Source organism: Panicum virgatum, chromosome 3K, assembly GCF_016808335.1.
Source record: "Panicum virgatum strain AP13 chromosome 3K, P.virgatum_v5, whole genome shotgun sequence".
Taxonomy (NCBI): domain Eukaryota; kingdom Viridiplantae; phylum Streptophyta; class Magnoliopsida; order Poales; family Poaceae; genus Panicum; species Panicum virgatum.
In genome coordinates this window covers 8555619-8580610 of record NC_053138.1, presented here as the reverse complement: position 1 = coordinate 8580610, position 24992 = coordinate 8555619, and the positions used below count along the sequence as shown (strand labels likewise).

Sequence of the window (24992 nt, the reverse complement as noted above, 5' to 3'; positions counted from 1 at the left end):
TTCTTCGCTCACGCGCCCGGCGGCGGCGCGCCTGAAAGATCGATGACGGCTAAGCGTCACGCCGGCGACCCGTGGTCGTGCGCGATCTGGACCGCTGACGGAGCCGATCGGACGGCTCGTGGGTTCATAAGCTGATGCCACCGAAGGAACCAAACCATCCGGCCTCAGCAGAAAAAGAGAATGCGCCGGCGCACCGGCATCTTGTTCAGCAGCCGGGGGGGGGGGGGGGGGGGGGGGGGGGGGGGTTGGGCTCACATGACAGCGACCCGGATCGAGTTCACGGGATAGCCAAGTAGGCAGGCAATGATTCGAGCATCTGGATGCTGACAACTAGTCCATGCGTGCTCACAGTGCCATCAGTTGGTGCGAGTGTGACCCGTGGTGCTTTTCTTTTTCTAGTAGTAGGAGAAGAAAGGGCGTGCTGGTGTTAGGATTAGTGCCCTAGCTAGTGCTCGTGGGCTAATGGCGGCGGCTTGGCTTTCGGTTGGTGACCCGCATCATGGATGGCTTCCACGCCATGTAAGCACACGTCCAAGCATAGTGCGGTAACGAGAAAGGGAAGAACAAGAATAGGATTGGGTCGCCCATGGATTGGATAGGAATTCCGGCGAACGACAGATGCTTTCCTTGCCATGCGCCAGAACCAGCTCAGCTCATCTTGTCGCTGCTGCCCGGTTGCCCAAGCACAGGATCGCACACCAAGGAAGTAATCCTTTGCGATTGCTCGGTGATGATAGATTTTTTTTTGAAAAGAAGAAGATAGATATTTTTTTGAAAAGAAGAAGATAGATATTTTGTGATGTCATCATATATAGGATCAGAGAAAGAAAACCCTTTTTGCTCGCAATACACGAACCTTCTGATCCATGAGCTGGAATTCTTGTCATGTTCAGCGACATCATCTCTCTTGAGAAAGACACGGGGGAACTTGAAAGAGTTTTGAGCTGCAATTCGGGGACACCGCTGAACTGAAATGGACTGAAGAACGAACGAATAATCTGAATTCTGAATCATTATTAAGACAAATTTTACAAATGGAGGCTTTGGTTTGGACTTTGGAGTCCAATGCTGCTAATCTATGTACTCATCAATACATACATTGTGCTCTGTTTTCGCATTGAGATGGGCAAAGGAAGAGGAACTCTAGCTAGCTATGAGAGCTGGTCGCGGTCGGGTCGGGTCACCTGGCGTCGCCGCCGGTGCTGCTGAAGCCGATGTCGTGGCCGCCCCTCCGCAGGGTGCTGGTCAGCGACGACGAGCTCAGCGAGTCCGACGACGAGTCCGACAGGGTCAGCCCCAGCGCGTTGTAGTCCGACACGCTGTCCTGCAGGCTCAGCAGCAGATGGTGGTTGGCGCTGAAGCTCATCGACGGCCGCGCCGCCGGCACGAACGGCGGGTCCGCCTCGCCGCTCAGCATCTGCACCACGGCGCGCATCCCGGGCCGCAGCGCCGGCTCCGGGCTCGAGCACGCCAGCCCCACCAGCAGCGCCCGCCGCACCTCGCCCTCGTCCACCTCGCCGCCCAGCCGCGGGTCCACGGCGTCCAGGATGCGGGCCTCGCCGTGGAGGCTCCACACCCACTCCACCAGGTTGTTGCACCGGCCCTCCGTGCCGATCGGCCGCCGCCCACACGCCACCTCCAGCACCAGAGCGCCGAAGCTGAACACGTCGGTGCCCTCGGTGGCGCGCCCGGTGAGCAGGTACTCCGGCGCCAGGTACCCCATCGTGCCGGCCGCGGCGGTCGCGTCGGGGGACTCGCCGTGCTCCGCCTGCCGCGCGAGGCCGAAGTCGCCGAGCCGCGCGCGGAACGCCTCGTCGAGCATGACGTTGCTGGACTTGACGTCCCGGTGGATGACGCGCCGCTCGCACTCGTGGTGGAGGTACGCCAGCGCCGAGGCCACGCCAGCGAGGATCTCGCGGCGGTGGTGCCACGGGAGGACCGGCGCCGAGGCGTCGAACAGCGCCCTGTCGAGGCTGCCGTTGCGCATGTAGTCGTACACCAGCAGGATCTCGCCTTTCTCGTAGCACCAACCCTGGAGGCGGAGCAGGTTGCGGTGGCGGAGGCCGGCGATGATGGAGAGCTCGGACAAGAACTCGGACCGCGCCTGCTCGCCATTGGCACTGGCGTTGGCCTTGGTACACCGCTTCACGGCGACCATGGCGCCGGTGTCCGGGATGATGCCCTTGTACACGGTGCCGAACGCCCCGTTGCCGATCACGCGGGACGCGTCGAAGCCGCGCGTGGCGGCGCTCAGCTCCTTGGAGCTGAACTCCCGCGGCGACCGCGCGAGCGCCGCGGCGGACGCGAGGCTGTCGCGCTTGGTGGCCACCGCCAGCGCCGTGCGCTTCCGGGCCCTCGCGCGGCGCGCCAGCGCCCAGAGCGCGAAGCCCGCGAACGAGGCGGCCACGAAGGCGCCCGCCGTGGCGGCGCCGGCCACGGCCGCGTGCGCGGGCGGGTGCGGCGAGCCGGTATTTCGCGCGGCGGCGTTCGACGGAGCGCTCGCCGCCGAGATGGAGCTGGTCGGCGCCGAAACCGTCGCGGATGGCGGCGACGGCGTCGTCACTCCCGGGAGCAGCGGTGAAGGAAGCACCGGATTATTGACGCTCGGCGGAGGCTGAACGACCGGTGATTCCGGCGGCGGCGTGGGCGCCGAATGTGGCGCCGGCGCCGGCGACGCGGTGGAGAAGCTCCACCACTCGATCGCGTGCACCTCCGTGCTCCCCTGCGTGGACGCCGAGAAGCCGACGAAAGCCGCGTCCTTGACGCTGTCCCCAAGGTCGACCGGCGCGGACAGCACCGGTGTCCTCGGTCGCTTGGCGGCGTAGGACACGGACACCTCCAAGATCCCGCCTTTGGCTTTGTCCGGCGGGCGGTAGTCGATCCACGCGTTGACGGTCCTCCCGCTGGTGAGCTCGACGCCGGCCTGGTCGAGATCGGCGACGGCGGCCGACACCATGGAGCCGAGATCCAGGCCGACGTGGTTGCCGTTGACGTCCCCGAACTGGACGTCCATGAGCGTGTCGAACTCGACGGCGGCGGCGTCGGTGGCGGTGGCGACGCCGATGTAGGGCCCGGCGTCGCCGAGGGATTCGTCGTCGGCGGCAACGACGAAGGCGAGGCCGCCGCCGACGGAGGAGGGGTTGAGCGTGGCGACGGTGAAGGCGAACTGGGTGGAGAAGCCGGCGCGGACGGGGACGGCGGAGGCGTAGAGCGCGCGGCCGGAGCCGGAGGTCGGGACGGGCAGGTCGCGGGAGAGGCGGATGGTGCCGTTCTTGAGGTGCGCGTCGCCGAGCAGCTTGAGGCTGCCGAGGGTCAGCGTGGCGTAGTCGAACCGCAGCGCGGCAGCCGGCTCAGGGGCGCCCCGCAGGAGGAGGAGGAGGAGCACCAGTGCCAGCGGGAGCGCGGCTCTGGCCATGGCGGGCGCCGGCATTGGCATGGGGCCAGGCGCACATCAGCCGCGGGCGTGGTGGGAGCCCGGCCCGAGAAGCAAGCGATCGAAATAGTAGCAGAGCCGCGGAGGAGAGGGGGGAGCAGGCAGCCTGCCAGGCAGGGATCGGGGAGAGTAGAAAGAGGTGATGAGGTGGGGTACTAGGGACGGAGAGAGGTGTGAGGGAAGGGAGGGGACACGTGCGCCGGGGTGGCAACGGTAGGGAGGGTGGACGGGCCGGGCGCTGGAGGAGGAGGAAGAGTGTGGAGGGCAGGAGAGCGGCGGGCGACAGTGTGAGTGGGCGGGCAGTTGGTGTACTGGGGAGGCGCGTGGTGTCTTGCGGGTTGGACGGACGCGCGGCCTGCGCTGCGTCCACCACCGCACCATACCTTACGTGGCAGCGCTGCGGACAGGGAAGAGAGGCCGCCAGCTAGTGCGGCGCCGACTGCCGTGTCGCCCTGCGCGCGGTGCCCATCTCGGCCGCCCTGCAGGCTGCAGCCGCCAGCGGCGCCCTCCCACCCAGAACGCCGGCTGCCGTTGGCGCGTCACGTCGCCGGCGCCGCCCTGCGCGCGGTGCCCATCTCGGCCGCCCTGCAGGCTGCAGCCGCCAGCGGCGCCCTCCCACCCAGAACGCCGGCTGCCGTTGGCGCGTCACGTCGCCGGCGCCGGCGACGGATGGGGGCCGTGTAACGTTCGGCTTCGGCTGTTCCTGGTGCGCCCAGACAACTGACTCGGTCGTTCGGCTGCGCCGCTCTGGTGGCCTCCTCCTGCTCGTGTAACGTAAAAAGGAGCCTTCTTTTGTGCCCGTTGACTGCGCGCCTCCATGCCTGCTGCTAGACCACGGTGGACTGGATCACTTGATCGGTTTCAGATCGGCGGCGGTCATGGCAGCAGGTGGCGTAATCTGCAGCGCACTCGACGGGGGGAAAGGGTGAGGACATCAATGGGGATAACGTAATCTGCTGGCTCCGAGTCCCAAAGTAACCTCGCACCGCTCTAATCTCAGCCAGCAGCGCCATTTTCACCTCCCTATCTCTGCTCTCTACTCCCTTGTCCATCACCTCATCTCCTACTTTCGTGCTCGTCTCTGCTGGTAGTGCTACACGAGCTATCTTTTGGAGACCCAGGTCGAGTTTGGTTCGCACATTCGGTCGGTTGATTCTTTTCCCACCTGCCTGCACAAGGTGTTAAACAAAGTCACTGGACAGGAGATGTTGCACAGCCTGCTGTAAGATCGAGTTGGACTGCTGCAGGCAGATTAAACAAAAAATGGGGACAGATTTACCGCTTCGTGCAGTGGCTCCCACATGCTTCTGCCTCGGCCCTCGGCTCATCTCTAACCTGCCGTGATCCGAGTTGGATTGCATACTGCTCGTAACGTGTTACACGGACGATCGCCATTGTCCGTGACGAAATCCGGATCTGCCTGCGCGCAGAGACGACCTCGCGTCCCTGCCGCCCCTGCGGCCGGCGCATGATTAGATCGATGGGCATCTGCTGGAGCCGCTAGATTGGCAGCACGCGTTCACCATTCAGTGTGGAGAGCTGACGACGCCCCCGTCTAGTTCGTTCTGGCAATCGATGCGTAGCGTTTGCGTCCTCCTCCCATGCCATGGCCATTTTCTGATCCTCTCTGTTCGAGGCAGATGCTCGCGTTGCTTGAACAATCACGCATGCATCCCGAGAGCAAATCTAAACCGTATCTATAATAACAGAATAATAATGCACAGGTAATCTATCCAAAAGATGTTAAGTCCGTGACGACAGCGAGGGGTGGGCGGGTGGCACGAGCGGAGCCCACTCCGGCGTGCGTCTCCGGTCGACGACCGGGCGGCGTTGGGAATAACACGACGAGGCCGTCGGCGGCCGGCCATGACGAGCAAGGTTGGCATCCATTCCTTGCAAGCAAGCTAAATAAAAGGATCTATACGTACTCGTAACAAACAAAAAAAAAGGATATGAATGGCTGCGCACTAGTTTATATGTATGCATACAACTACAAAAGTTAGCGTCGCTGTCTATCGATCTGTCGCCTGCCTCATACAATGCTTGACGCGTACTCATGTCGAGAGGGGGGAGCAAGTAATTAGTCCGCATGACTCGCTTAATCATAGTCGTAGCCATGGATGCTCGATTATTGCTTAATCCGGCTGGCTCGCTAATTGTCTGCGCGCTAACTTTTGCATGTTATTTAGCTAGTGCTCCTACTGATAGTAGAAACGGGTCAGCACACTTGATGCATCAGACTGGACGCCATGGGTGTACGAATGCCGTTACGCCAAGAGCAATGTATTTATTTTTGGTGTGAGGACAAAAATAAATCTGAATCCATAAAAATCATCTCATGTTATCTGGTTGGCTGGCTCTCAATAGAAATTGGCCTCTGCTTCAGAAATTGGGGAAAACCAGACAGTCAGACACACACAAAGTCCGCACCGTGTCCAGGCCCACAGCCAAAGGAATTGTCCAGCTTTACGGCCCATGTAGAATCTGGTAGGCGGTAGGCTCATGAAAGAGGCCCAACGTAAGTAGGATGCCAGGCCCACGCTCACACTGTTGAGAACACCGCCAGCGTGCCGGCTCATGATGGGCCGGGGGCCTGATGGCGAACAATACCAAGAACTCCAGAAAACCTATCCATCTTCCGCAAGATTTTTTCCAACTTACCTTCCAGTGTTTAAGATTCGTGCAAACAATAACAGCCCTTGGATCTACCTCAAACCCTAACCTCTTCTCTCCCCACAGCCCGCATCGACGCCACCCCGTGCGGTGCCCCGCGCCCGCACCCCGCTCCGCTGCTGCCCACACCCGCCACGCCGCCACGCGCAGGAAGCGCCGCCGCCGCCGCCTCCCGCGCGCTGCGCCGCCGCCGCTCGCGCCGCCGCCGCCGATGAAGAAGCTCCATGATATTCACCGTTCAACATTCCAAATTCAACATTTCAACATTTTGTGCTTCTAGCTTCAATATTTTATCTGTACAATTTCAACATTTTGATGGTCAAATATTGAACTAGTTTAATAACATGTTGAATTAATTCAATCAAAATGTTGAACATATTTATAGTAGATAATTGGGCCTAAATGAGCTTTAAAGATGAATATCTTATCTATCTTCCACAAGATACATAGGAGCACTCCGGTACGGCCATCAGCTGCCCCCGGCGAAGCTCGCCGTCGAACACCGCCGCTAGCTGTTTAGCATTCTCCCGAATCGCATCAGGAGTTTGCTCAGCGGTGCTGCTGTTTAGCTGCTACGGTAGTTGCTTAAGCCTGACATCCGATTCGCTGTGAGTTAGCCCGCCTCCTTCCTAGCCTCAAGTTGTCATCAAATCCAATTTTCTCGTTCGTACTGGTCAGTGATCACGGGTCGTCCCTGCTGACAGACTATTGATTTGGTGTTAATTCTTTTTGCGGGATCAAAGTTATAGTTAGTTATTGGGCTGCATATTCCAAACGACGAGCAATTCACCCAAAAGTCTAAAGTAATGGAGACGGACGAGCAGTTCATTTAGTGTTTCTCATAACAGCAATCATATGATCCTACTATCATTTTAGATAAAGGATGAAACATCCAACCTCTACGTCCAAAGACGTAGAGCCCAATTATTACAGAGAGTTCCAATCACAAAAGAGCAAAACTAGTCTAAAAATAGATAAGAACTAAAGCAAACGATAAATGTATGATCCTACTATCATGGAATGGAATGGACAATAAATGTTAGCTTTCCCTTGATTTGCTTCAAGACGAACACTGAAATGTTTTACATTTGCCAGCCGTGATTCAGTACTGCGGCTGATATGGAAATATCCTAGTGACAGAAACAGTACAAGGGTGGTACATCCTTAAACTGTATGCAGAAACATACAATGCATCAACCAACCACACAGAACACGGCATCGAATTTCGCCTGAACATGACTAGAACAAGGTCCACGAAATCGCCGGCACGGCTGCATCAAGCTGCTGCTGGCCGTTCCCAGAATTGGCGTCAATTTGCTGCTTGCTGCACGGCCTTCTTCTCCTTGCTCGGCGGCTCTAAAGAACACCGGAAAAAGAATCACACGATCAGGATTTTTGTACATGAAATTCAGAGTTACCGCCGACGCAAATGGACGCAACGGAAGACAGGGGATTGGTTGGTTACTTGAGATGAGGGCCTTGGGGCGGTCCTTGAAGAGGATCTTGTGTCGGATGACGCCAATCACCTCCAGCTCCACCTCCGCCGCCATCGGTGGCTCCTGATCCGGAGCGCCACCACCCACCTTCTTCTTCCTGAGCACCAGCAGGGGCTTCTTCAGGGTCACCTTCGTCCCGGCGAGTTCATGGTACCCCACAGTGAAGGTGTACCCTCCCTGCTACCATCGCATTATCGTAATCGCATCAAGGACCAACCCCTCCTCCCATCAGGCGAGGAAGCCAGATACCAAGAGAAGACCAGGGAATCGGCACGAGATGCCTTGCCTTGGAAGAGGATGGGGAGGGGGCGGAGCAGAGGCGGCCGATGTGGAGCCCCCGGATGTCGCCGGAGAAGGATGCCTGCGGCTGCACCACGCCCTGCAGCTCCACGACGGCCCACTCCGGGCACGACGAATCGCCGCACCCGCACCGCACGCGGATCTCCATCTCCGCCGCTGCTCGGCGACGCCTCTGCTTCACCAAAGACGGATGCAGACGCAAGCAAGCGCAAACGAGAAGGAATAGGAAATTGGGGCCCCCGAGATCTTTGCGCGCGCTGCCGCGCGCTTGGCGCCAAATTGCCGCTCGCTTTCCCGCCCTGGTGTTTTGTTTAGTTGGCGCCAACGCCGGGGGAAAAAAGGCAGAGAAACTGGGGATCACTTCGTCTGGAAACATACCCTTACAAAAGTTGGTGATCTCTAAAAAGTTCGCTCCCATCTGTATGCTCTTGTGCAAACTTTTTTTTACTTGTATGCCCTTCTTAACGGATTTGGAAATAACGGTGTCAATCTGTGAAGTGGGGCCAAATTGTAAGTGACTTGCAGTTATTACCTACTAGCTGCTGCAGCTGATATTACTCTCCTAGCTGCCGCTGCCGCTGGTGGTGTCGGCGGTGTGTCGTTGTTCCCCGAGCGAACGCCACACACGTGCCACGACCCACGATGACGGCTCCTGACCCCGCGCGAGCAAGCTGAGATGCAGAACGATCCATCCACACCGTCGTGACAACATGTTGGCTCTCTCGCGGGCAAAATCCATGGACAACACCGCCACACCGGCGTCGCCGTCCACGCCGCGGCGGCGGCGGCGGCCGTCGTCCTCCTCGCGCGGCTTGCCCACGCCGAAATCAAGGCCACACCCATCGTATTCGACCCGACTGCTCATCCTCACTACATCCAGCATCCGCTTTTCCAAATCCGCAATCATCCGCAAATCAATTCTGATTCCAAATTCACAAAATCAATCACAAACGAATCTAATAATCAATACATAGAACAAGTAAGAAAAAAAAATCTAAAGATGCTCGCTGGGGCCTAGGCCACGCCGCGCAAGGCTGGTCGGGGCTGCGTGCCCACGCCGCCAGGCCGGTTCGCTGCGCCGCCGGAGCCAGGCCGACTGGGGCCGCGCCGCCACGCCCGCGCAAGGCCGGTGGGGGCTGCGCGTCCACGCCGCTGGCGCTAGGGCCGTGTGCCCGCGCCGGGGCACCGCCGGAGCCAAGCCGACCGGCGCCGCCGCGCCCGCGCATGGTCGACCAGGCCGCGAGCCTGTGCCGCCGGGGTCTGGCTGGGGCTGCCGCCGAGCCCGCGCGCCATCATTCCCTCGCCGCAGCCTAGACTTTGAGCTCCGCCACTTGTCGCTGTCCTCCGTCCTCCCCTCGCCATGGCTCCTCGGCGGCTCGGCGCGGAGCTCTGCCGGCCACAACGCCCGCGAGCTTGGCCTCCTCCTTGGCGAGCTCGGTCAGAAGGGGAAGAGATAGGAGAGTAGTACAGATGGGGCCGGGCCCATATGTCAGGATGCCTAACAGTGAGAATGGATGGAAGGTGGACGCAAGGCCACACAGTTAAAACAAAGTTTGCGCGAGAGTATACACGTGCGAACGAATTTTTGTAGAGACATGAAGGCAACCACCAACTTTTATAAATTTTTATAAAGATATATAGGTAAAGGACTCCTGGAGACAACACATTCCACGAGAACACGACATTGCTAACAAGAGCTGCAGTATGCAAAAACCTAATCCGGTAAATCACTGCACACGGCCGCATATACTAATTAGTTGATTGGGATTTGGGCGAACCAATTTCTTCATACAAACCGTGCAAACTTCAATCTGAGCTACCGGAACATCCAAGGGGGCATGAGAGATTGAATAATTTTACAATTAACCGCTCGTATTTGAATTAAATAATGATATTTTTACAAATCCCCCGCCCTCCCACCCCTGCACCCCTCCCCTTGAGGGCTTGGATGTTGATCTGATTGACTAAATTGAAATTTGCATGGTTTTCACGGAGAAAATGGTTTGCATCTCATGCGTTCTCTAGTTGATTAATCGACCGATACTAATTGCATTGATCTGGTACCTGAACATTCATTTCCCGATGATGAGCAAAATAAAACAAATGTTTTTTTCTTTTGAAATGAAACGAAGCATGAGGAAGCAGGGTGGAGAATATGATACACTGTACTGCCGGATCCGATGATATGCAGTTGACTCAGTTTTAATTGGGCGATCTCGTTCCTGATTTTTATTGGTCAAACATCTACCCTGCCGACATGTTCCCGCTCCTCTCCCGGGAAAAAAATGAGCAGCTGCTCCTTAACTCTACCGTCATTATCTATATTTGTAAATATTAATAATAATGTGGACTTTTTTCCATTAAATTTCTCGCACAAATTCTGGAGCTCAAGCTTAGATTCGCGATGCTCGCTTATGCATTCCGTAAAGTACTTGAGCAAATGGAGTCCTCCGTTCAGTAGTCCCAACCAAAAAAAAAAGTGAACAGCATTACATGCTACAGCAGGAGTATCACTGTTTAGCGTCGACATGTCCAACGATGCGTCGTCCCACACATTTATTTTGGCCTGCCATGCGTGCCCCCGGCCCACTTCTTAATTTCCAGCCCATTTGCGACGGCACTGTAAATCTCAACTGCCTACTTAATCAACCTATGAGTACTACTGCTACCAGAGCATGCAGCAGACTGCTACTATTTGACGCACGCGTCATCGTCCCACACTCCCATCGTCATCGATCTATCTGCGGCGGCTATTCTGAAATTGTGCGTCTTGATTTATCTGCTCCTGTGTCTCGCTTGACTCATAATTAAGAGATTTTTTTTTGAAACAAACGACTCAAGAAATCATAGCTACTTCTACTGTGGCACTTCTAGCTGTAAGCCGTGTTGGGTTCTTTCTTTGGAAGAAGATGGCACACAAGCCGCGGAATTTTGACTGTTAATTATGATGTCGAACAAAACCAGTTTATAAAACTAATTCCAGAACTCTTGAAACCTGAAGAATCTAATGAGATCTTTGACCGCGTGATTAGAGAATGGTTACTGTAGCATAACTGTAGTCAATCATCGATTAATTACTGTCATTAGATTCGTCGCGAAAAGTTATACCCATCTCCGAAAAAATTTTGTAAATAGATTTCATTTAGCATTTTATGCATACGAGATTTTTTTTCTCGGCTTGTGTGCACGGAAAAACAAATAAGGCCTAGTCCCGAGAAGGTGTACATACTAATGTGTGTGTAGAGACACCACAATCCTATCCAGATAAGGTGACCACAGTGAAGGAAGTGACTCTTCACTTGGCGCCCTGCTAGTGCTAGCCAGAGCCACGAGGGCGGCTTTGACATGCTGGCTACAGAGTATGTAATGTGACCACATGTGCCTTCTCTTTTCTACCCTTCCTAGTATCCTCATCTACAGCAAGCTCGCTTCTTCAATTCAGACATGTATCGGGGACGGACAGGGAGACGAGAGGGAGAAAAAGAAGTTTGCTCGAGACAGCAGCTAGCTACCGTAGGGGAAGAACGGCAACGAGGACAAGGCGAGCATTGGCCGATGGTGCCGTGTGTGTCAGATGTTGCTGGCTCGTGGCACTGCCTTGCTTTTGGAAACGTTCCGGGGGCTAGTGGGCTTGGCCCGCCCCATGTGCCGTGTACGCCACCATCCATGCAGGCACGTACGACCTCCAACTAAGGATGGATTCGGATGTCTATTCGAATGTCAGATTTTTGGTCATTTTTCTTCGATTATGAACAAATAAGATGTAGAATTTACTATGTAAATTTATAGCCTTGTACTTAACATTGATCTTGTAAGATTCAAAAAAACTAAACCTCAAATTTATCATATATATTCTCAAATAATAGATATAAAAATTCGAATACGGATCGGATACGGATACGAATCTTTTTTCACCTTTTTAATTGTAGGGAGCAAATAATACATAAAAAAATTTATACAAAATTTTATTCTTATGTGTAATAATATGCTTGATATTATAAAAAAAGATTAGCATAAAATTTTAAACATATCTATTTTAAAATATCAAATTTGTTCTAAGAATTCGGATGTTTAGATCCTCCCTACCTCCAACCACCTATCTAATAATACTTCTAACTAGCTACTAATTCGATTCATCCTAGCTCACGCGTTTAATTTATCCAGAATTCCAGATTAAGTTAACCCTGCAGCTTCGTGTATTTAATTAATCTTTACCTGCGTGAAATTCGATTCAGATGCTTTTTAGGCTTTATATAAAGCCGCGTGTGATGCCTTTGGTCGTAGAAATTCGATTCAGACATATCGTACTATTTCTGGTACGGTCATGGTGACGCCGATCCTCGTTGTTTGCAGATTGGCACTGGCGCGTGCCTTCCCCGTGCTCTGTTTGGCACGTCATTCGTGGGAGGCACATACGGACGGCCGTGATTGCGAGTGTGTTACCGTGCTGTTCAGTACGCCCTTCGATGTAAATGGCGCTAGCTCCGTGCACCCAGATGTGTATGCTCCTCGTGTTGCAGGTTTGGAGTCCAAGTCACTTCAGCTTGTGTCAAAGCAGAGGACTAACGAAAAGTAAAATGCGCATTTGAACAAAAAAAATAGTAAGAGATAAACAAACAAATGCGCAATGCATTGTTCGGCGAGATGCTACTCTCGCTCACATCTGCTGGTGCGTGGGGCCTCCAATTTGCCTAATTCCTTTTGTTTCACGACCTTCACCCCATGTTTTGAGGGGCAATAATGCCAGCGATGCTTATCCTGTTACTGTTCTGATGCTGTGCATACGTGCTGTTAAGAAAGATGACACAGTAGGTGTTGATGGTGTACCAGCGTCGTCGCATGGGCCAAAGAAATGCATGCATGCCCCGGCCCCGCATGCTATTGAGTCGTACATAGAGGAATCTTCAATGGCAAAGCGAACTCTAAGTTTTGTCATTCTCTCTTCTGCAAATTCTTATACGGATTATAAAAAAGATTACCATGGCCTAATTGTGTGCAAGCGGATGGTTCAAGTTGGTTGCCTTGGTGAGGAAGCACACTGCTTGTAGTACTGTGTCGTGCCTGGGGAGTGGGGAAGATACCATTCACATATATTATTTTAATACAATAGTGTTAAAAAAATCACCACGTTCGCCGAGAGGGTCTAGAAATTCTCACATTAATCTAAAAAAGAGAAGAATTTGCACTGTTGGATTTTATAAAGATCTAATGGTCTAGACTAGCCCGAAGAGTCCATATCAAATACAACTAAGACATCATTATCTTAATACAATAGTATTAAAAAGAAGTCACCACATTCGTCAAGAAGGTCTAGAAATTCTCACATTAATCTAAAAAAGAGAAGAATTTGCACCATTGGATTTTATGAAGATTTAACGGTCTAGACTGCCTGAAGAGTCCATATCAAATACAACTAAGACACATATAAATTTAAAAATAAAATAATATACACCGTTGGATTTTATGAAAACCCAACAGTCTAAACAAACCTAGAAATTCCACATCAAATATAACTAAAACATATATATTTATAAACTAAAAGACAATTTTTTAGTGAATCACGTTCCTTTGCTTCCATGATTGAAAAAATAAGTCTTTACCGAGAGGGCTAGCACTTGATTCCATGATTGGAATACTAGACGGATGCGATGCTTCCATGAAAATAAGTCTTTACCGAGAGGGCTAGCACTTGATTCCATGATTGGAATACTAGACAGATGCGAAAAATCACGTTCTTTGGAATAGCTGGTTCTCACGTAATCCTAACTAAATATATGTGTGTCAAAGCATGTCATGGAGAATGCCGCCAGATTTTTTTAGTGGGTTGTCATTGCCCTATGCCTGTCACGTTTGCAGTTCATCTGTGATTCTTTGCTACAAAGGAGTGTCTTTGCTGAGACTAATTTGAGGCACCGCAATTAATCTATATAAGTGTAGATTGATTGATACATCACAAATCTGAGTGAATGAGATGCAGATCAGCAACACCAAGAAGAGGGACAAGGAGGGAATAGATGGAGGCGCACATCCCATTACTGTTTAGAGAATAAGCATACAACGATGGAAAAAGAACATGTGTGACTTCAGTTGATTAACTTCTGAAGTTTGAACTCGATTTTTTATCCAAGTTGGTGTTTATTAACTTCTGAAGTTTGAACTCGAATTCTGATCGAAGTTGGTTCGGTTTAACCAACAATAAGGTATGGTTGGAGATTTCCTTTGCAATGTACCCGAACATAAGTGGGGGTGTGAGGATGGACTGATGAGAGCGAGAGGGCCGAACAAAAATCGCTTTGGTTAGTTGATTGGTTTGGGTGTCTCAAGTCAATACTTTTTTTTCTTCTTTAAGGGGGTAATGTCTCAATTTATTTCATGGATTATTGCCAGAGTTCAACGATCACAGATGAGACAACAACAGCCGAGGATGACGAGGAAAGAAAGAAACCTTGCCATGCCGCCACAAACTAGGTGGTGGTCCACAATATTAGATGGTGAACATCGTGGTGATCCATGTGCTAGCATATATAACACCACATAATAGTGTTACAAGTAGCCATCACGTTCGTTGAGAGGGTCTAGAAATTCTCGCGTTAATCTAAAAAAGAAAAAAATTTGAACTGTCAAATTTTATAAAGATCTAACGGTCTAGAAGAAGTCCATGTCAAATACAATTAATAAATAGCTAACTTTAAAATTAAAAAAAATAGAGGAAAACAGTAAGCATGGACCTGATCCTAAGATGAGTGATGGCCGAGTAACCAATACCATGTAGAAAAATAGGATTTTGTTAGAAAAATAAATTTACTTGGATAACAGCATATGGAGAATAATTGTACGATCAGAAGATAGAAAAAAGAATCACATTGCTAAGAGCTGAGTTCAATCTAGAAAGCTATAAGCCAATAAGTGTTTCTAGACTTGAAAAGTGCAATAGTAACAAGGGTATGAAATTAGGGGTATTGCAATATAGTACTATAGCAGGATGGTTCAAATTGCAATATAGTACTATAGCAGGATGGTTCAACCATGTTATAGCCGCAACGTTATCTCAACCCATTCACTGGGTTGAGTATTACGCTGCATGGACTGCACTGTTGCTATTACAAAAGCATGGTATCACCACTAGTGATAATGAGAAGCATTCATTCTGTTCTGCTGGCAACCAGCAACAGTACTTTTCTCTCTTACCAAATCAGCACCAGTCATCAGCCACCAGCCAGCTAGCAGTACTTTTTTCTCACAACAAATCAACACCAGTCACCAGCCACCAGCCACAGCCAGCCGAACGGAGCCAATATAATTAGTTGATATGGGGCTATATCAATGGGTGATTGAAAGACAAAGAAAATAAAGTCTATTGTCACTTCTAGCCATATATATGGAAAACACACCATTTTTTTTAAAAAAATTCTAGAGATAATTTATTACGCACTGTAACTAAAACACTCGAGAAAAAATTATATCGCTAATAAAAAATTTAAAAATAAATATTCATGTCAAAATAAATATTAAATATTTTATTTATTTTCGATAAATACCCTAACTTTATTTTTCTATATAAGATAATTCATTTGTCTCATATGTCATGTTAAAAAAATACAGCAGAGAACATGACAATAGAAAAAAAATAGATGGCATCTGTGTCTGTACTTTTAGGATAATATAATTGTAATGACATTGTATAAACAAAACTATCTGCATCTATTATTTTGAAGTAAAAAATCCTAAATATTAGGATAAAGAACTAGACTAGATTCCGTACTATTTGCGCGGGTCACCTTACTTGCTAGTTGTTTAGTACACCAAGGAACAAAAAGAAATGGAGTGATCTGATCAGATCACGATCCAAACACAAACACACACACCCGTCAGATCCCTAGGCAAGGAGCTCCACATGGCACCAGCTCAGAGCGCACACGGCGCGCGCGCGCCTTGCCTCCGTGCTCGCCCTGACACCCAGCAACTAAACAATCAGCGGGCCACTGACCACGCACACGCCGCGGCTTGTTTTTGGTTAGCAGCGACCAGGGAAAAAGATGGAGAGAGAAAGAGAGAGGAGAGGTGAAAGCTGCCATGGATGATGCACCCACTCGTGCAACGCCACTTTATTTTACTACTATGCTCGGTTGCTGTTTGGCTTCCTTGCCCGGCTGCACGCCCAAGGTCTAGTCGAGGAGGAGGACAACAAGAGAGGACGTGCCATCTTCGATCTTTGCTGTGCTATGGGAACCCACGGAGCCGGAGGTATTTGTATGATTGTATCCACGCATGTGCTCCTAGCCTTCTAGCTAATGAGGCATTCAACACCGACATCATTACAGTTTCTTTCTTAGTTGAAGAGTCACACAGTCGCTATACTGACCAATCTTTATTAGTGAAGAAGAGATATTTTCTCTTTTAATCTCTGCTCCGGACATTAGAGCGGTAATGTACTTACCATAAAACTATCATTATTGAAACACTAACACGCTCTCTATCGAACACCTTTCTCCAGCGAGACCAGCAAGCTTCGGTTTTGTTTTCACGCGGTGCTATTTTTTTATGACAAATGGCCTGCCATCAGAATTCCATTTTTTTTGTACAGTGGTGCATCATTGGGTGCTCGGGATGATAGGTCAGTAGTTGCAGTAGTAGTATGCAATAGGAAACAGGTATTGACCGAGCAACCAATCAACCATGCTTCGTCTCCCAAACCGGTCGAATCCTGAAGCTGCTGTTCCTGTCCTAGTTCATTGGTCCCCAAGCATTTCAACTTACTATGTTCAGCAGCTCCAGCAGCCTCCGGCCCAACAGTGTTTTCCTCTCACACTGCTCCAGCACAAGTTTCCAGCCACCAGTTAGCCAACAATATTTTTCTCTCATACCACTCTAGCCACCAACTCCAGTTACAACCCAAGGAAGAGAATGTCAACTAACAAAACAAAAGGAAAATGAAAAGCCGAGCAGTGTGACATGAATGAATGAACGAAGCGACGTATGGAGTAGAAACGAGCTTTTTTGCTGTCAGGCAGGCAGGGGTGGAAATCAAGAGAGCAGAGGAGGAAGAAAGGATGGATGGGCACTTGGGCAGGACGGCAAGCAAGGGAGGGAGAGAGAGCACGAGCAGCAGCCTCACTTAGGGATGAAAACGGTAAAGAAATAGAAAAATGGATATCCGAAAATATTCGAGATATCTAAATTCGTATCCATGCGAATTCGATCTGTTTCCATCCTAAAAGATGAAAATTGAAAAAAAACACAAATATAATTATTCGAGATATCTGAATTCATATCCGTTCGAATTCCATCCGTTTACATCCTTAGCCTTACTGCCTCAGATCACTCACATCACATCCATTTCTCCTTGCTGCCAGTACAACTCATGTTCACTCTCCCTCCCGGGCTCCCCCACCATCGCTGTGGACCCGGGCCATGGACTGCCCGCGGGCCCGCCCAGGACAAGCCCACGAAACCGCCATTAATGCGTGCCCCAGATCCATCCGTCACGAGCTTAAACGCAACGCTCGGACCAATTACCAATATTTAAAATTTCAAAACACATGATATATATAATGTGTATACGTTATTTCTCCTTTTTCCTTTATGGATGTCTCCAAATTTTCACTGACACTTAGATTTTCTATATTCATTTATAGTTGAATTTTCTTTTCTGCAATTCTGCACGATTTAAAAGTGACCAAAAACGCAAATATTAACGCGACCATGACCTTCAACCTATCACATCAGCAACTAAGGCCCTGTTTAGATCCGACCGGAGTGTAAACACAATTTTTTTTACAAAGGAATCTAGGTAATTTGAAGTATTAAATGAAGTCTATTTGCAAAATTTTTTGCACAGATGGATTGTAAATCGCGAGACGAATCTAATGATGCTAATTAATCCATGATTAATTAATAATTAGCGGATGGTTACTGTAGCATCACTGTTGCAAAATCATGAATTAAGTAGGGTCATTAGATTCGCCTCGCGATTTACAACCCAACAATACAAAAAATTTTATAAATAGACTTCATTTAGTACTTCAAATTAGCAAGATTCCTTTTTACTTTAATGCGTTTACGTCTTTTTTTGTTTAGGTGGGAACTAAACATGGCCTAAACACCAGCAGTATCGATGGTCCAGTGGACCAGGTCTAAGGCCGTGTTTAGCTGCCTCCCGTAAAGTTTTTAAAAGAACATTTTTCTATATTTGAAATACTAAATATAGATTAATCATAAAAATAATTACAGAACTCGTCTGTAAATCGTGAGACGAATCTAATGAGCATAATTAATCCGTCATTAGACGAATCTAATGAGCCTAATTAATCCGTCACTAGAGGTTGTTTAATGTAAAATTACTGTAGCAATTTAGCATCTAATTACAATTTAATTAGGTTTATTAGATTTATCTCGGCGATTGCAGCCAGCAGTCGCAATCCAGGTGCCGAATTTTTTTTTGGAATTTTGATTTTTGGAACTAAACACGGCGTAAGGTGCAGGAGGCAGCTTGCCAAGCGAATCCTAAGACAAGCACACGCACACCCACGCTGCCAGCCTGCCACACGCTTGACGCTTCCAACGCAAGGAGCTCCGCTCAGCTGCTCATTAATCCGCACGCACTGCGCTGCGCCACGCCGCCCAGTATAAGCTCGCCTCTCCCAAGTCAGCCAGCCGGCCGCCGTCGCACCTAGCTGCTCGTCCAGCCGAGCGCGGGGTGGAGGGCCATGAAGCAGCCGGCAGCGAGCCCGGGCCGCGCGGACAAGCCGCAGCTGCTGGCGCCGGCGCCGCCGGGGCTGGCGCGGCTGCTGCTCAGCAAGAGCCGCCGGGGCGGGCGGTCCCGCCGCGCGCCGGCCACGTCGCCCATGTTCGTTTCCCGCGGCCGGAGCCGCGCGGCGGACGGGGAGCCGTCGTCGCCCAAGGTGACGTGCATTGGCCAGGTGCGGATGCGCAAGGGGAAGAAGGGCAAGAAGGGGGCGGCGGCGGCGGCCAAGGCGGCGGCCGCGCCGGAGAAGGGCGCCAGGGGGTACTGCCGGTGTCTCAAGAAGGCGCTTTTGTGCGGCGGGCTGTTCGATTTCGACTCCAGGAAGCGGAGGCAGAAGGCCCCGTCGCCGGAGGTGGAGAGGGCACGCCGGTCGCCCTGGGTGTTCAGCAGCAGGGACGTGGCCGTCGCCGCCGTGCCCAAGGCGGCGGATCTGAGGAGCGGGAGCCAGGGGGAGGGGCGTGAGGACGACGACGAGGAGGAGATGGTGGTGGGCGTGGGCGTCTTCGGATCGATCGGGAGGGAGGAGGGGGAGAAGATGGGGATCGGTGGCGGCTGCGGCAGCGAGAAGGAGGACGGCGACGACGGGCGGGAGGCGCAGCTCGTGTCGTCGGCGATCACGACGCCGCCGAAGAACGCGCTCCTCCTGATGCGCTGCCGGTCCGCGCCGCAGAACCGCACGTCGCCGCTCACGTCCCGGTTCCCCGCCGCGGCGGCGGCACCGGCGCCGTCGTCGCCCTCGCCAACCACGGACGCCCTCGCGGCGATAGCGCTAGAGATCGCCGCGTCCCCGTCTCCGTCCCTGTCCCCCCGCAAGCCGGACAGGGCGTCTCCGACCCCGCGCAAGCCGTCCGTGGAGAAGGCGTTTGCCGACGAGGACGGCGGCGAGAAGGGGCAGGTGGGAGCGGCGGCCGCGCAGGAGCAGCACCCGCAGCTGACCGGGGCACGAGAAGTGGATGACGAGGAAGAAGAAGACGACGACGAGTTCGAGGAGGAGGAGATGCGGTGCTCGTCGGCGCGGCCGCTGGTGCTGCAGCGGTGCAAGTCGGAGCCGGCGACGACCGCGGCCGCGAAGATGGCGTCGGGGGCGCCCGGCGCGGACGCGACGACCGCCGGGTGCTTCTGGGCCCACGGCGGGAGCAGCGGACGGAGGCGGCACGCGCCGTCGGCCGCCGGGGCGCCGGTGGCCTTGACCGGTCACTGAGGCCGGAGGTCGCGGGACCGGCGGGTGGGGTGGGACCCGCCCATCAGTATAATCGTTTTCCTTTTGTCTGTTGCTGTTAGTAATTTGCTAGTAGAGTATTGGTAAGCTGTGTAATACTTTTTGGCTTAGCAAGTCTTCCCTGTTCATGTCCCCCTATGCAAAAGATGGTGCTCCTCTGTACAAATAGCTTCACCTCATTGCCATGAAATTTTCATCTCTGTTCTTTTTGCGTATTAGTAAGTATAAGTAGTTCAGTAATCCAGTGTCATTTGAAGGAAGATTCAGGTCTCCGGGCTGCAAATGCAAATACGATGATTCGTTTCAGACTTTGAGCTGGGGAGATTGGGGCACGAGAGCGATCAGTCGCTTTCACGAAAGCTACGGTTCCTCCATGAAGACCGAGGAGCACGGAGCTCAACTCGCTTTCCTTGATGACAGTTACGGCTCGACGGTAGTCACTCCGGCCCGCTCGCTCCATCCGGCCAACAGTATTTTACCCTCACATTAAATTAAGACTAGCTAATAGTATTTTTTTTTCTCACAATAAATCAGCACTAGTCACAGCACAGTGATCAGAGGCCGAATTAAAGAGGAGTCCCGTCCTGTCCCGTCCCGTCCCGTCCAGTGCGGCACCGGCGGTAATCCTCCTCCTTTGCCTCCATGGATTTTCAAGTCCGTGACAGGATCCTTCCTTTTTCAAGTGCTCCTACTTGACAGGATTGGATGGAAGTAATAATAGTAAGCTCTGGGAAGGGAGAATCGAAGGTAACCAAGACCCGGGGCCAAGGGGAGAAGAGGGATGCATCGCCAACGCAGATCCGACGGCTGCGACGCGTCAGGCGTGCTAGGAAGTAGAAATCAGTAAGATAGCACTACAGGAGAGATGCAACCAATCACCAGGCCAGCAGCACATGAGCAAGAGAATCCGTTCCGTCCACTTGCAGCAGTTGCAGGCACGATAACACTAGCACCAAACAACACAAAGCATGGGGTGACCGGTGATGCCGCGATTCAAGATGTGATCCGGCCGGCTGGCCAAGAAGGCCCGGCCGGGTTAAAACGTACGAGGCCGGCAGGGTACGGCCAGCACCCACCGTGCGCATGAGCGGGCAGCCACGAGGTTGGTTGACCTGCGAACTGCGAGCACTATTATTAGTGAAGCTAACAGCACGAGCAATAAACAGTGCCGCGCCGTGTCATCTCGAGATCTGCTCTTGTTTGACAATCCCTGGCGGGAGGGAGGAGAGGAGCCTCGGAGCTCTGAGACGGAATCATCGGCGACAGCGCGAGAGAGACAAGGGAAAAAGGCTCTTTGGGAGGAGGCGCTAGCTACGCGCGCCCCGTACGCCGCCCTCGAAGCGGCTAAAGAAAGTATCCTTTTCCCCAGGTCGTCATCGTCATCCCGGCGTCTCCGTCTCGCTCGCGCGTCCATCACCCAGGTGCGCCCGTGCTGGTGGTGCTACAGCGCTACCAGCAGCAGCTAGCTGCCATGCCCGGCCTCCGCACTACCCCGCACAAAAACATGGTGCCCTGCCCCGTGTGTCGCTCTTTTGTATTTGTCATGCCTGAAACTGGAACCACGCACGTGTTCTCAGATCCGGGGAATCTAAAAAACCTTGGGAGTTTGTTTTGTAGTATGCTCCACCTCCACTAGGGAGTAGGGAGTTCTATTGTTGGTGTCGTAGAGGTCTTTCCCATTTCAGCGTCCTATTCTTTTTTTTTCGAACGTTCCAGCATCCCTATGGTTGGGAGGTACCGTGCGTTGATTTGATTATAAAAATTAAAAAATGGATTAATGTTTGTTTATCTGATTGTGAAAATTTAAAAATTTAAATTAATGTCGCTACCGCTACCATTTTTTGTACTAGCCTCACAAATTTGATACATTTTTCTAGATACCTCTTATATTTTAACTATTGATTTTAGTACAGTCGATCAACCAGTGCACCTGTACGGACAAGTTAGAATTAAATTAAAACTAAGAATTGTAGCTAATAATTATAATTATCTATCTCAGACTCTCTTCATCAATTCCACATTCTAACACATACTGTAAAATACATATTTATTATTATCTAATTGTAATAGATTTTATTTTGCCATGTATTTGATATATATTTAATTGAACCATCCGTTCGTGAATGGTATTATTATCTCTTCCGTAATACATGAATACATGGTAGTATTTTTTATATAAAAATAACATAAACAATATATTAATAGTTATATAAATAATAATTTAGATTTTTAATTGATGTACTTTAATATTTTGTTAAATTAAACAATGGAACTTCGAGATTTGGCTCGAAGTATTTTCCACAAAGCCAGGGGCCGCAAGCTTGATCGTTCTCCCTGTACTATCTCCCTCGGCAATCGGCAGGAAGCAAGAGAATAACGAATGCTGTCGGTTTGGAAATTTTAGCTCATGCATACATTTGACCATGAATTGAAGCGTGTTTGGGAATGAATTGATGCCGCATGCATGCAAGCAGTCAAAAGAGGAGAGCGCTACCAGCGCCATGCTCATGTTTGCATATGGAAGCCGGCCATTGGCCTGGATGGCAGTCTGCTAGCTTGCATGCATGGGCGCATGGCTGTCAAATGCAAGGAGCAATTTGTATTCCGGAGGACAGAAGAAATTGGAACTCTGCTTTGACACGCGGCCAAGGCCAATTTCAGTGGGAGCGTCATAAGAGTGTTATGAATATTAAATTTGCTAATATGTACCAATAGTACGAGGAGAGAGAAGAGATGAGTATCATGAAATGTAAAAGGAGTGTCATCACCATGACACTCTATTGACACAGTTTTTAAGATTCCAGTCTAAATAACTATATCGATGACACTCTCACTGAGACTGGGCTAACGCAGGCGCAGGCATATTCGCCGGCGGCCGTGGCGGGGGGTGCAGGGCCGCATGCACGAGATTATTGATTCCGGCGTGGCGTGGCTGACACCGGGACCGTCGTCAACCCAACAGCTAGGGTACGGTGGCCGTTGCCCAACTCTAGTAGTACCTTGTTTTTTCGTACTCTTTATATTTTGTCGACAACTAAATTAAACACAAAATTGAGAATTGCTATTTAGAATCTGTGTATAGATTTTGTCTCGTGCACTCGGTCCCAAATAAAATGATCATATGTGCGAGCACATATATGCCTGACTACTATAGATCAGAAGCATGGAATTGGCCAATTGGGTGCTTTGGCATAGCCAGACTCATTGCCTCATTGGACACAATGCAAACAAGTACTCTTACGCTATTGGTGTACGTATGCATAATAAAAATATATTTTGTCACTTCGATCTTATAGAACCAAGCAATCTTCATGCAGAAAACCAAACATGACCTCTTGATACCGACACTAAACACACACACACACACACACACAACCAAACAAAGTGTCACAACTCACACGTATGCTTTGAGCAGAGCCTTATTATACTCGGATAATTCATGTGCTGACAAGATGGCTGATTAAGTTGTACAGTACGTAAACAAATGAAACGAGGACCAAATAATAGCTACTCGATTCAGTTACTTCATGATTGTGATTCTTTCTACTCGGCATGCTTTCATAATTTAAACAGTGGAAATGCATACTTTGATTTTCTACTAAAACAAACAGAAAAATGACAGCAAAATGCACACGATTCCTCATTTTGCAGGGTAAAGCCAATCTCAGTGGGAGTGTCATAAGAGTGTCATGGACATTAAATTTGCTAACATGTACTAATAGTACGAGGAGAGAGAAGAGAGGAGTGTCATAAAATATGAGAGGAGTGTCATCACCATGACACTCCACTGGCACAGTTCTTAAGATTTCAGTCTAGGTAACTGTGTCGATGACACTCCCACTGAGACTGGCCTAATAAGTTGCGACAGAAATTTCGATAACTGAGCGAGCGAGCGAGAACACATGACCTTCGAATGACCTTGAAGGTAGCATATTACGACTAAACAGAAGAACATAGACATGATTGAGGCAATAAAAATGAGATCGTCCCGGCCCTAATCCCTTATAGCCGGCACACTGATCATTTATTCGCCAGGCTCCATCAACGACCACGCACGCACCATCCAGCAGTCCCAACAATTCAAGTCCCAACTACAACTAGCGAGCTAGCTAGCCGCAGGTGCAGGAGACCGAGGCGACGTGGAGGTCATACTGGAACTGGTTGGAGTAGTCGAAGGAGACGGTCTCGCCAGGCCGCACGGCGCCGCCTCCCCTGACGATGCAGTCGCCGACGGCCAGGCGCCGGAAGTCGCTGGGGTCGACGAGCCTCGCGGACCCGAACTCGCCGCAGGAGACGTGGATGTCGCGCACGGTGCAGGACAGGCAGGTGTTGGTGATGGTCACGCTGTAGCACGGCACGCCGCCCGGCCGCCCCCCCGCCTCGGCCTGCGACACCACCACGGCGTCCTGGGAGCACTCGCTCGGCGCCGTCGACCCGCTCCGCTTCTTCACCGCCGCCGCCACCGCTGTATGTCATGTCAGCAACTCGCCATCATCAGCAGCTACATAGTATATATGTAATGGACGGAGTATAGAAGTAGCTGGCAGCATCTTATTTACTCGTGTATTGGAGCAGCTTGCGGGCGTGCGCTGCTGGCGTCTTGTCGTTCTTCGTCGCGGAGGATGATGATGATGATGGAGGATCGCCGGCGACGACTACTCCAGCTACTACGAAGAGCAAGATGGACACGATCGCCGCCATAGCAGCAGCTCGCTTCTGAGAGTAAGCAGCCATATGGCCTCAAAAAAGCTGCCGCCGATCTTGCGCGATATGGAGAAATTAAAAGTTACCAGTAGCTCGTTCAAACCTCAACTAACTGACCAAGGCAAGGAGTGAGAGAGTAGAGACTAGAGAGCCACGTTGCTTGTGTAGGAGCAAGGGAAGGACGTATAAATAGACCGGCGGCGGGGTTAAACCTGCGCCTCGAGTCCATGCACGCACGGAAGGAGTAGTAGAGTCAGTAGTTAAGCTGGAAGACCGATTGGCCTTGGGAACTGCTTGATGTAGGTTTCGTTTGACCTGCGCCTCGTTTAGTTGTGTAGGTTTCGTTTGAACTCGTGGAGACGAAGATGGCTCCGAGTACGCAGCGAAGAAGAGCGTGCGTTCACGGGGCTGGGCGACGCGTCA

General features: G+C 51.1%; 4 protein-coding genes across 5 annotated transcripts; 1 reads left to right on the top strand and 3 right to left on the bottom strand.

The window, feature by feature from the left end:
- Positions 1-979: 979 nt before the first annotated feature.
- LOC120697320 (L-type lectin-domain containing receptor kinase VIII.2-like) lies at positions 980-3723 on the bottom strand. The gene has a single exon (XM_039980494.1). The coding sequence runs from the start codon at positions 3434-3436 to the stop codon at positions 1181-1183; it is 2256 nt and encodes a 751-aa protein (XP_039836428.1). The 5' UTR covers positions 3437-3723; the 3' UTR covers positions 980-1180.
- A 3404-nt stretch (positions 3724-7127) lies between these two features.
- On the bottom strand, positions 7128-9379 carry LOC120697317. Of its 2 annotated transcripts, XM_039980492.1 has the most exons (4): positions 8435-9367; positions 7889-8201; positions 7572-7779; positions 7128-7462 (listed from the first exon to the last, which is right to left on the bottom strand). In XM_039980492.1, exons 1-4 carry the CDS (start codon positions 8743-8745, stop codon positions 7416-7418), a joined length of 879 nt encoding a protein of 292 aa, XP_039836426.1. In that variant the 5' UTR covers positions 8746-9367; the 3' UTR covers positions 7128-7415. The 2 variants fall into 2 exon arrangements, with proteins under 2 accessions (XP_039836426.1, XP_039836427.1); XM_039980493.1 differs by having other exon boundaries at positions 7128-7460; positions 7889-9379.
- A 9026-nt stretch (positions 9380-18405) lies between these two features.
- On the top strand, positions 18406-20080 carry LOC120697316 (neurofilament medium polypeptide-like). Its single transcript, XM_039980491.1, has one exon. It carries the CDS (start codon positions 18609-18611, stop codon positions 19845-19847), a length of 1239 nt encoding a protein of 412 aa, XP_039836425.1. The 5' UTR covers positions 18406-18608; the 3' UTR covers positions 19848-20080.
- A 3894-nt stretch (positions 20081-23974) lies between these two features.
- LOC120700561 (TPD1 protein homolog 1B-like) lies at positions 23975-24599 on the bottom strand. The gene is made up of 2 exons (XM_039984812.1): positions 24425-24599; positions 23975-24330 (listed from the first exon to the last, which is right to left on the bottom strand). The coding sequence occupies exons 1-2, from the start codon at positions 24597-24599 to the stop codon at positions 23975-23977; spliced, it is 531 nt and encodes a 176-aa protein (XP_039840746.1).
- Between the last annotated feature and the right edge of the window lie 393 nt (positions 24600-24992).